This window comes from Culex quinquefasciatus, chromosome 1 (assembly GCF_015732765.1).
Source record: "Culex quinquefasciatus strain JHB chromosome 1, VPISU_Cqui_1.0_pri_paternal, whole genome shotgun sequence".
NCBI classification, from domain to species: Eukaryota; Metazoa; Arthropoda; class Insecta; order Diptera; family Culicidae; genus Culex; species Culex quinquefasciatus.
This window is the reverse complement of record NC_051861.1, coordinates 41,426,932-41,439,857: the sequence shown is the minus strand read 5'-3', so window position 1 is coordinate 41,439,857 and position 12,926 is coordinate 41,426,932. Positions and strand designations below refer to the sequence as shown.

The following is a 12,926-nucleotide window of genomic DNA, read 5'->3' as shown; positions in this document are numbered from 1 at the left end:
TTGCTCGGATCCGGCTGAAATAAAGTCCATCTTGTAGAGGGTACCCATAGGGACTCTCATACCAAATTTGAGCTCATTTGGTTGAAAACTGGCTTGTCGCTCGGGGGTTAAAGTTTACATGGAAATTACTATGGAAAACGCGAGCTTTAACTTCAAACGCTCCTACAGGCTAAGCGACAGACTATAGTCCACACTTACACTAGGTAGCCGTGTCGGGGTGGTCAAGGAACATTTTCTCTAAGGGTTCATGGTCATCCGTTCAACCCTGAGCTTGCGCAAAGCCGAAACATCCGGCGACGCCGGAATCCTTCGAAATCTCAGTTTTAACGGTCAACGCATGCTACGAAACTATGACAGAAGCATTGTTTGAATGAATGAAAAACGCGACGCCGAACGTCAACAAACTAAAATGGAAGCAACAAGTGAGGGTTGCGCTCTCCCAACAAGGTGTTTTTACTTGAAAATATGGTAATAAAATTTAATAAGCATTTTGAAAATAAAATTCAGCGGATCGGATCAAAAAGCTAAGCTCTGATGAGTCCAGTTTCAGATCAAGTGGAAGGGCTGCGACGATTCCGGAAACTCCTGGGAACCGGAGGAAAATCTCAACTGCCAGAATCTTCTGGAGAAAATTGAGCGCGAGGAAGGCGGGAGAGAACACGTGGAGGTAGTTACGTTTGGACTTTATGGAGGGAAGCAGTTGGTCGGCGCACAGGGTCAGCGGAATAGACGGTTTGAGGTTCGCCTGGAAGGGCCAGCGGCATCGTTGGCGGATTTCTCCGGAAGAGCCAACGGGAAGGACAGAACAGGGATGAATTGGCCTTTATGAAGCGGTTATCTTCAGCTTACCTGAATACTATTCCTATTTGTGAGAAACATACTAAAGAATATAGTTTTTTTTTAAATTTATTTTGTAGACCAATAAAAGTTATTTTATTCTTTTTATGAATATCTTCAACATTGTATTACTTGAACTTCTACTAAACGCTTTTTTTGGATGCTTTGTTGCAGATGATACGGCTCTTGTAGCTTCGGAGCACGTTCTGAACGATCCTGGACTGAAACAGTTCCACCTCATCGACTCCCTTCCAGTGAACCAGGAACAGCCGTTCGCCGTCCTCTTCGGTCACTCCTTCCAACTTCTCCGCCACTTGTCCTTTTCGAATCCGTTTTTGGCCTTTGTGCGTTAAACCGGAACCACCGGAGCTGGGGCTATGTCCTCCAGCGTCAAACTTTGACGCTCTTGGCAGACTCTACAGTTTCGGTGGTGCTTTCTCAACATCTTCTCCGGCCCGATTCATGTTTGAGTAAGAGTCCTTGTAAGAGTCCGTCGAAGATCGCTTGCCGTGGCTGCTGGCCCACTTTTCGCCTTCCTCGCGCGCATTTTTTTCCAGAAGATCCTGGCAGTTGAGATTTTCCTCCGATTCCCAGGAGTTTCCGGAATCCTCGCAGCCCTTCCACTTGATCTGAAACTGGACTCATCAGAGCTTAGCTTTTTGATCCGATCCGCTGAATTTTATTTTCAAAATGCTTATTAAATTTTATTACCATATTTTCAAGTAAAAACACCTTGTTGGGAGAGCGCAACCCCTCACTTGTTGCTTCCATTTTAGTTTGTTGACGTTCGGCGTCGCGTTTTTCATTCATTCAAACAATGCTTCTGTCATAGTTTCGTAGCATGCGTTGACCGTTAAAACTGAGATTTCGAAGGATTCCGGCGTCGCCGGATGTTTCGGCTTTGCGCAAGCTCAGGGTTGAACGGATGACCATGAACCCTTAGAGAAAAATGTTCCTTGGACCACCCCCGACACGGCTACCTAGTGTAAGTGTGGACTATAGTCTGTCGCTTAGCCTGTAGGAGCGTTTGAAGTTAAAGCTCGCGTTTTCCATAGTAATTTCCATGTAAACTTTAACCCCCGAGCGACAAGCCAGTTTTCAACCAAATGAGCTCAAATTTGGTATGAGAGTCCCTATGGGTACCCTCTACAAGATGGACTTTATTTCAGCCGGATCCGAACACTTTCGAAAAAATGACCCACCTAATGGATATGGACTACACTGAAAAAATAATAAAACACTGTAAAAAAATTGGTGATTATTAATTTATGTCTTAGTCACTAAAACTTGATTTGCAAAAAGACACTATTTTTATTTTTTTTTACATTTTTTGATATGCTTTAGAGGACATCAAATGCCAACTTTTCAGAAATTACCAGGTTGTGCAAAAAATCTTTGACCGAGTTATGAATTGTTTAATCAATACAGATTTTTTTCAAAAAAATCGAAAAATTGGTCGCAAAATTTTTCAACTTCATTTTTGATGTAAAATCCAATTTGCAATCAAAAATTACTTCAGTGAAATTTTGAGAAAGTGCACCGTTTTCAAGTTAAATCCATTTTTAGGTGACTTTTTTGAAAATAGTCGCAGTTTTTCAATTTTTAAAATTAGTGCACATATTTGCCCACTTTTGAAAAAAAAATTGAAAAGCTGAGAAAATTCTCTATATTTTGCTTTTTTGAACTTTTGTTGCTACGACCCTTAGTTGCTAAGATATTGCCAAGCAAGTGTTTGAAAACAGTAAAATTTATGTTTTCTAAGTCTCACCCAAACAACCCACCATTTTCTAATGTCGATATCTCAGCAACTAATGGTCCGATTTTCAATGTTATAATATGAAACATTGGTGAAATTTTCCGATGTTTTCGAAAAAAAATATTTTCAAAAATTTTAAATCAAGACAAACATTTCAAAAGGGCCAAACATTCAAAATTACGCCCTTTGAAACGTGTTTTTTGCAAATTAAGATTAAGTGACAAAAGTTAAATAAAAATCACCAAAAAAATTTACCGTGCATCATATTTTTCAGTGTAGTCCATATCCATACCTACAACTTTGCCCAAGACACCAAATCGATCAAAAAATTCCTTCAAAAGTTACAGATTTTTGAATTTTTATACATCGTTTTTGTATGGACAGCTGCCAAATGTGTATGGAAAATTTTATGGACAAACTATTGATGCAAAATGGCTTTTTTGGGCATACCGAAGGCACCAAAAAAGGATCAATCCGATTAAAAAATACAAAAAATCGAATGACCGAAATCCGAGAGATCTGCCCCCCTGTTAAAAGTTATGAGCACTTAAGTGTTCACTAAACATTTTTTTGAGGCCAGATCTCAGAAATTTTGATGAAAATAAAGTCCAGATCAATCATAAGAGGATATTAAAAATCTGACAACCCTGTTAGAATTTATGAATTTTAATTTATTTATGGTTCGCATATTCATGAACACAATTCACGATTTCAGGAATTGACTTTTTTCCGTGTGGTTGATATTAAGTAAAACTTATTTTATCGGATATTCAAAATTCAAGGGGCAGCCACTAGCAGTACGATCAACGACGTTTAAAAATGCAGTTAATTTGTTCAGCTTTTTGATAAATGTCTATATAGGGGTGCTTCACCTTCATAAAGTTTTTTTTTTAATTGCTCCAAAAATATACAAAAAAATACAAAACTTTAAAACTCGAAAAATGTTGTGAAATTCTAGTGAATGGCTCTATTTCAAATTTGATGCTTGTTAGCTTATTCTTATTTTTAATCATTCTTCATTTTTTTAGTTTTTTTTTTAAATTTGAGAATATTACTTGAATAAGATTCTTAGACAGAATTACAAAAACCTCAACAAGAATTTCACTGAGGAAAAATCGAGTAAAATGCAAAATCAACTACTGATTCACTGTACTAGAAATATTGTTTGTTTTGTTGGATTGATTTCATTTGAAATTGATCTTAGATATATATTAGAACTATTTTTTTCAACTGAAGCTTACTTAAATTAAATCATCAGATCCTTTAAAGTGATAATTATTATACTGACACCAGTTTCATTTATTTCGATAACGTGTGTTGTCCAGCCTCACATCAGCCACAGTCCACGCCCACATAAGTGAACAAATTCCACTGTTTCGTAATTAATTTCCCTTTTGAGCCCAGCAATGAATTTACGTCAATTAATTGCGAATCGAAGCAGGAATGTGTGCACGGGAATGCTATCAATTAATTACCGCTAAATTCATTGTTCCTTTTTGTAGTACGAAAGAATGTGACTTCTTTCTCGCAAGCAGGGAATTTCTTCACTTGTTTTATTTACGCTAGACTAGATTAGGGTAAGCCGCGACCGAGTTTCGTGAGCCATAGTAAATTTTACCAAGATATACTGTAATATAGTTTCCATAAGATCTCTGTAAAGAGCATCCGACGTTATAGTGGGTAAGCGGTTTCTGTAAACTAAAAGTTAGCCAACCGTTTTGTACAGACCAAGTCTAAGGAAAAACATAAATAAAGAAAGAAAGATACTATTTTAGTCTATTACGAGCGATGACCGGTGAGCCGGGCAGAATTTTGAACATAAAGCAACTTTATCAATGTTGGGCCATTTCGAACGCAAATATATCGAATTTCACTTTTAATACAAACACACGGTCGTTTGATGTTCCCGCAAAGGTCAACCGAAATATCACATTTCCATTAATTTGAGAAAAATTGTTAATGGTCAAATAAACGTCATGGCCAAGCCCAAGGTTTGCTAAGGGTAGGTACGCAACATCAAACAACGTTATTTGAAAGTGTGTTACCAATGCTATCCATGGTAATTATAACATCGAATCGGCCTGGTAAGTAATTTGGCGTTCAAAATTGTCAGTATGGATCCAAAATCCAGTTTTTTTCGCAAAAACGCGTAAATTTCCATGTTTCCAGGGGTCCAATCTTTAATGTTTCTTTACAAAAACAATTTTAGATATGAGCAACTCTCTACGAAATCGGCCGATTTCGACCATTTTTATTTTTTGTATTTTTTTATTTGACTCAAACTTTGTGGGGGCCTTCCTTATACCCAAATATGCTATTTTGTGTCATTGATTCACCATACAGTCTCCATACAATTTTGGCAGCTGTCCATACAAAATGGTATGTAAATATTCAAACAGCTGTAACTTTTGAGTGAATTTTCTGATCAATTTGGTGTCTTCGGTAGGTAATGTTGAGGACTTTTGAGAAAAATGGTACACGGAAAAAAATTTTGCAGATTTTTTATCAACATTTTTTTACTAAAACTCAATTCCCAAAATACGTATTTTGATTTTCGAGATTTTTGATATGTTTTAGACAAAATCCGCAACTTTTGAGCTATAGAGAAACATGATCAAAAAATCTGCCGCCGAGTTATGAATTTTTGAAAAAATAGTGATTTTTGGAAAAAATCGAAGTTTCATGCAAAAACAAGTTTGACATTATTTTTTAATGCAAAATTAAATTTACAATCGAAAAGTACTTTACATATTTTTTGATAAAGGGCTCCGTTTTCAAGATATAGCCACCGAAAGTTTGATTTTAGCGAAATATTTGCAGTTTTTCAATTTTTAAAAATAGTGACCATGAGTGACCATTTCTAAAAATATATTTTTTGAAAAGTTCAGAAAATTTGCTATAAAATTGTCTAAGAGACATTGAAGATTGGACCTCTGGTTGCCGAGATACAGCGGCTTAAAGAAAAAGGAACACGAAAATTGAAGTTTTCTAAGTCTCACCCAAACAGCCCACTATTTTTTAATGACGATATCTCAACAACTAATGGTCCGATTTTCAATGTTAATATATGAAACATTCGTGAAATTTTCCGATCTTTTCGAAAAAAATATTATCAAAAATTTTAAATCAAGACTAGCATTTAAATGGACGTAATATTCAATGTTTGACCCTTTTAAAATGTTAGTCTTGATTTTAAAATTTTCAAAATATTTTTTTCGAAGAGATCGGAAAATTTCACGATTGTTTCATGTATTAACATTGAAAATCGGACCATTAGTTGCTGAGATATCGTCATTAGCAAATGGTGGGCTGTTTGGGTGAGACTTAGAAAACTTCAATTTTCGTGTTCCTTTTTCTTTAAGCCGCTGTATCTCGGCAACCAGAGGTCCAATCTTCAATGTCTCTTAGACAATTTTATAGCAAATTTTCTGAACTTTTCAAAATATATTTTTAGAAATGGTCACTCATGGTCACTATTTTAAAAATTGAAAAACTGCAAATATTTCGCTAAAATCAAACTTTCGGTGGCTATATCTAGAAAACGGAGCCCTTTATCAAAAAATATGTAAAGTACTTTTCGATTGTAAATTTAATTTTGCATTAAAAAATAATGTCAAACTTGTTTTTGCATGAAACTTCGATTTTTTCCAAAAATCACTATTTTTTCAAAAATTCATAACTCGGCGGCAGATTTTTTGACCATGTTTCTCTATAGCTCAAAAGTTGCGGATTTTTGTCCCCTAAAACATATCAAAAAATCTCGAAAATCAAAAAATACGTATTTTGGGAAATTGAGTTTTAGTAAAAAAAAGTTGATAAAAAAATTCTCAAATTTTTTTTCCGTGTACCTATTTTTTCTCAAAAGTCCTCAACAATACCTACAACTTTGCCGAAGACACCAAATTGATCAAAAAATTCATTCAAAAGTTACAGCTGTTTGAATATTTACATACCAGTTTTGTATGGACAGCTGCCAAAATTGTATGGAGACTTGTATGGGTGAACCAATGACACAAAATAGCTTATTTGGTCATAGGGAAGGCCCCCACAAAGTTTGAGCCAAATAAAAAAATACAAATAAAATCCATTTCCGGTTTTGGTAGAGAATTGCTCATATGAACTTTATCTCGAAAACGGGACACATTATCAAAATTCATGTAATGTACTTTGAAGGTCCAGAGTTGCCACTAGAATCTCATGGTTGAATTCCCGACTTTTAAAGATTTAATTTTGTCACTCAAAAATAATTGCGAAAACTGTTTATGAAAAAGAAGACATCTTCTTCCGGACCTAATTAAAACAATAAAACTAGATAATTCTCCGACAACTCACTCGAAATCAGAACACAAAAGCGATCAATTTTAAGATTTTTGCCTTTCTTACTAAAGAAAGGTATAGGTTTTACTTTATGGCTGGACGTCATTTCCATCTTCGTAAATATGTCGATTCAGCATGAATTTTAATCTGAAAATTGCTAAAAAATCACACTGCATCGATTTTCGACGCTCCATCGATTCACCTTGACAGAACTCGTCTATCTCCAACCCTCGAATTTTGAGAAAATAAATTCCGTGGAGGTCAAGTGATGTTTGCCTGTGGTACACAGTTTTCAAATAAAAATATGGTCATTTTTTTCATTTTCAAATTTTTTATTTATCTCAAAAATTGCATTTTTCGAGCTCTACAACCTCCCAAATATTCATCCAGATTCATAATATGGTTCTGGAGTTAGAGCCGTTTGATTAACCTACCATAAGACGGGACCGTGGTGTAGGGGTAAGCGTGATTGCCTCTCACCCAGTCGGCCTGGGTTTGATCCCAGAGGGTCCCGATGGCAAATTTTGAGACGAGATTTGTCTGATCACGCCTTCCGTCGGACGGGAAGTAAATGTTGGCCCCGGTCTTACCTAGAGGTTAGGTCGTTAGCTCAGTCCAGGTGTAGGAGTCGTCTCCTGGGTCCTGTCCTGGTGGAGTCGCTGGTAGGCAGTAGGACCAACAATCCAAAGGTCGTCAGTTCGAATCCCGGGGTGGATGGAAGCTAAGGTGTAAAAAGAGGTTTGCAATTGCCTCAACAATCAAGCCTTCGGATACCTAGTTTCGAGTAGGAGTCTCGCAATCGAGAACGCCAAGGCAATGCTGTAGAGCGAATAATTTGATTTGATTAGGTAAAAGCCCACCTGGTGACCTTCGCCAACATTTTTCGTTTCTAATTTTATCCGAAATTTCTTTCTACATTCATAGTACAGGCCATGAGTGAGCATCTGAAACAAATTTCACATCTATCGGCAATCCCGATCAATTTTTAGAACGATTTACTTTTTGCCTTTCTTACTAAAGAAAGGTATAGATTTTACTTTAAGGCTGGACGTCATTTCCATCTTCGTAAATATGTCGATTCAGCATGAATTTTAATCGGAAAAATCGTGAAAAAATCACACTGCATCGATTTTCGACACTTCGTCGCCAAGTCGACAAGTTGTCAAGTTGAGCTTCGAATACTGGCGCGAGAATGCTAGCGCATATATTTTGTGGTTCGACTTATACTCGTTTTGTAGTAGCTTGTCTACCGATGTTTCCTACAATATGTAAGATTTCGTAGCTTTTTGGTTTCTTTTGCCCTGTCCGTTTTTGCATAACTATCCAATGTTTATGCAAAAACTTTTGTGACGGCTACTAGGGACCTACATAGGGAAATGAAATGTTCTGGGAGAAATTTCAAACACCCAAAGTCATTCAAATTTAAGGTTGAAAAACTTGTAGTTTTCTTTCGTGCTGGCACTTTTTTTATACCGAACAAGCACAAACATAACAAAAACTACCAGATTATTATCAACAACAGTTTTTCAATACTTGTAATTGTTATAAGTATCGTTTTTTTTACCAAAACTATTTTAAATTGATTCCAACCTTGTTCTTGCATGATCTTGTTGCTCGATTGGAACCCCGATTTGACAGTTGGATTGGAACCCTGAGAGTGACATTTCGCCTCTCCATATAGGCTCTCTAACGGCTACAATCAATTTGTTTCCCGTGTGCTCCTAAAATCGCCTTAATGTAGATTTCATTTTTTCGTGATCTCGTAAGTTTATTTAACAGGGTTCATTGGATTCCAATAGGAACTTTCTAAGCTTTTCATCAATTATATCGTTTTCAAAGTTTTCAATGCTGGCGACGCCAATGGCTTTCTACCTAAGGTTCTCGTGATTGAGAGTGTAGTGGTGCGGTTGTTAAAAATAGCTTTTTCTGACTCTGTCACTTTCGTAGAAGCTGAATGGCTAGCTTCCCTGCATGATAGATCCGGACAACGTTTTCATCAAAATATCTGAGATCCGGCCTCTTAAAAGTTCATAGATAACACTTAATTGCTTATAACTTTTGATAGGGTCGTCAGATCTTCAATCTTTTGAACTCGTTGAAAAGGTCTTTCGAATACCTTTCTAAAAATGTGTAACATGACGGGTTTTTTTTTGCAAAACCACCCTTTTACAATCTTTCGGATCATTGTTAAAATCGTTTTTTAGCATAACTTTTGAAGTACTAAACTAAACATTATAATTTTCAACAGCGACTTATGGGATCCCAAGACGGATCGAATGAGACTAAAACGGTCCAAATCGGTCCAGCCGGTGCCGAGATAATCAAGTGCAAACTTTTTTTTATCAACATCCCAACACACGCACAGACATTTGCTCAGAATTTGATTCTGAGTTGATATGTATACATGAATGTGGGTCTAGGAGGTCAAATTAAGAAGTTCGTTTTTCGAGAGATTTTATAGCCTTTCCTCAGTAAGGTGAGGTAGGCAAAACTTTAAAATTTGGAAATGGAAGTCTTACCAGCTGAAAACGATTTCAAATGCATTATCCTGCGTTTAAATTATATTTAGCATGTATGAAAATGATCAAACATATTTTCATTTATTGTAGAATTCCAATGTGTGAAGTGAACTGTGAACTTATGATTGCAAAACAACAGGGCAGGTGTAAAATACATGTTAAAACACTTTTTTTAAATGTTAATATCATGGCTTGTAATTCCAGATATTGACAGAGCTATCAGCGATACACAAAAAAAAAGATCAAGTCTCCCCACTCTCCCCTACTTTGTTCTAGAAATCGGGAGAAATTCCAGTTTGTTTGCAGAAAACTTAACACGTAGCCTTATGTGTGGGACAAACTTCAAATGCGTTTTTCTCAGCTTGCTATTCTTGCATATGGGACATTTATGCGAACATGGGCAGTGCAGTTCTCTTAAAAATACCCAATTCCTCCGATTCTGACAACTCCCATACAAAGTTGTTGAAAATTTGCCGACTCCGGCTGCTGGAAATTATGTCACTCTCGCTCGATCTAGCATGGTTATTATCAAAACACATATGTTCAGATTAGGATTTATTTATCAATGATCGATGTGAAGCGTTAGTGTATTTTTTTCCTGTCCTGTTTGTTTACCACAAGAGCTGTTAATACGTTCCAACTCTAATCAACTACACATTTGTTTTTTTTAAATAAATTTCAGGGGGTAGGTTCTTTGATTACATGATGAAGTGCTAGTTTCATTGGGAAGGCAGTTCAGGCTCGATCAAACTTGCAAAGCACCGTCAAAACGTGTTCTGAAATGTTCATTTTTTCAAAAACGATTTAAAACAGTACAAAGAAATTGTTATTCTAATGTGATCGAATGGCAGTACTGATGTTTTATACAATGCAAAATTCCATCAGAAAACGAAAAAAATCAGAATGAAATTGCGGTATTTTCAACTCAGATATTTACAAAAACAAAAATGATTGTAGCGATATAAATGTTCTCGTACTAGGCAACATGTCACATACCTACTCTGTTGCAGTCAGCTAAATCGCGCGGACAACTCTATATATAACTGATTGAACGGAACATACCACCGCACGTCACTGGTTGCGTAATTAATGCTGGATGATTAGGTTGAGAATGTTTCATCGGTACAGATATGTGCACAGGGTGGATAGTTGAAAGCAGTGAGGCGTGCAACGCGTTCCAGCTCGACTGCAAATTATGGCCAAAGCTAATAAACATCGATGTCGCCGTCGACGAGCTGACCTGTTTCAGTGATGACAGTTCAGCGTTTTCCTGGGAATTGATGCCGGTACACTGTGATTGTTCGTGTGTGTGTGTGTGTGTTTTTTTTTGTGTGACTAATGGTTTTATAATGATATGCAAAATGAAAATATAATTTCGCAGCTCATTGAGGTTGGTAAGCTTGGCATGGGAAGAAACAGCTGTTTCAACACTGTTCATTTACTGAAATGATAACGTATTGAAATTAAAATTGAAATTGAAATCAGTTGATAGCGTTGCGATAAAGGCAAGTAGAGCATCACAAATAGATAACGTGATTTTTTGATCATCGTGATTTTTAATTCATTCTTTATCATTACTTCGGTAAATTCACTGATTCCATATCTGTAACTGCCAACTACGTTCTTTTTGTTAAATGTCTCAAATGGAATAAACAAAAAATGATAAGTTCTATGGTTTCCCTCTATTCAATTAATTTTCTCCATAAATATAACTTCACAAATTTACTTTTAAAGAGGTTGAAAATAAAAAAAATAATCTACTTTACCAGTCTCGTCACAATTCTCTAGCAATTTTTCACCACAATCATAATTTCCTCCTCGCAACCGGCAGCTCCACTATCGGCACCGGGGAGCATAAATTAACTCCGCCAGACATAACACAAGCCTTCCGCCGTGAATCGCTTCTCCGCCAGCTCTTATCAGGCGAGGGATGGAGAAAGGAAGGCAAAGGCACTCTCCTTGACCCACATCGTGGCCAGATCAGCTGCTGCCAGGCATATCCGGAGACTTCATCTGCGTAGCACAGGCTTGAAGGTTGCTGGTTCAGCGTATCAAGCTCGGTGGAAAACACGTGGAAATCTCACTACAGTGTGACCCTGATGGTTTGACAACTTCAACTATGGCAAGCTGGTTGGCCATCACTATGCAATTCCTTCTGTCAAACTTACAGGGTTCTGCTGTAACTTCAAAGTAAAGATCATCCGTTTCTTTTTCATCTTTCCCATGGTTTCATCACTAGCTCAGGTATGAGCGATGGGCATGAAGTCGTGTTAGACAAGATAAACGAACCGAACTCCTGAGCTGACTACTGTTGCAGCTTGTTAAACAAGTCAAAACAATCCTGAAATTTGAGGTATGTTTGTTGACGCCCACGCAACGGTTCCGTACATCCACGTGCAAACTCGGGAAGCCGGAGCTGGAATTTGGCGCTCTTTTGAACGTTGAAACCGGTTGTTGGGGCAAACTCGGTATACTCCTCACCGTTGGCGCTTTCTTCTATCCCCCTCAAAGAAGATGTTGCCATTGATGGTGCTGATGTTGTTGTATTTTCGGCATCTCATGCAAACGTGATGCACGAAGTTCAATGCCTTTTGGGTGCATGCACTTCGACACCATGGGATGGAAGCAATTGAAAGTTTTCGTGATTTTGATCATGATTTGTGAAGCAATTTCTGGTAGACTTATGGTTTTAATAGTAGTTTATGCAACAAGTTGCAAAAAGAGGATTTTTTCAGCACGAGTCGTACATTTATCCAACGAGGTTCACCGAGTTGGATAAATACGAAGAGTGCTGAAAAAATCAAGTTTTGCAACGAGTTCCATACAACATTTTTTGCAATTCCAAAAAACACACACTGAGTGAAATTTTATGTCAAATTTTCAATTTTTTTGTCAATAAATCGTTTAAATCAAAAAAATGTTGAAAAGTCTTACTTTTCGAAACAAGTGCTGAAAAGTTCATCTTTTCAGCACCCGTTTGAGTGCTGAAAAGTAGAACTTTTCAGCATTTATTTTGAAAAGTGTTGCTATTCGATTCTGTTATTTTTGGTACAGAAAAGTAGGCTATTTCTTCGTTCAAGAATGACAGGAAAAGTAAGTAGTTTCACGACGGAATTGCAAAAAGTATTTTAGCGAATTGCACTGTGCTATTTTATCATAGCACTCGCCCTTGCACTCTAGCGAAACTGGTAACTAGGACGCATTTTTCTTTTGTTTATCTGGGTTTGGTTGTCATCGACCACTGGAAAGTCGTGCAAATAATTTCATCATTTTTTATCAGAAAGTTTAGTGCAGTGCTTGCGTTGAAGACTTGGAAGTGAAAGGTCCATGGTTCTATTCTCTACAAGGTATTATCGCGGGCGTTAATAATTAGAGTTCACGCGCGGTGATACGACCGCAGGATAATGGCCGCATGACAGCCACAGAACAAATTTTTGGCTGTTGTCAAAGGTTGCCTTGAGTTTCCAGCTGACTTTTGGAAAATATTCAAAACAAAC

At 37.0% G+C, this 12,926-nt stretch overlaps 1 protein-coding gene across 1 annotated transcript in view; it reads right to left on the bottom strand.

Annotated features, from left to right (window-relative positions):
* Positions 1–1,253: 1,253 nt before the first annotated feature.
* Positions 1,254–12,926, bottom strand: part of LOC119769566 (heterochromatin protein 1-like) — a 43,217-nt gene continuing 31,544 nt past the window's right edge. The window contains exon 3 of the mRNA XM_038262486.1: positions 1,254–1,466. Within this exon, the coding sequence (XP_038118414.1) occupies positions 1,254–1,466 (213 nt within the window). The remainder of the gene's footprint in view (positions 1,467–12,926) is intronic.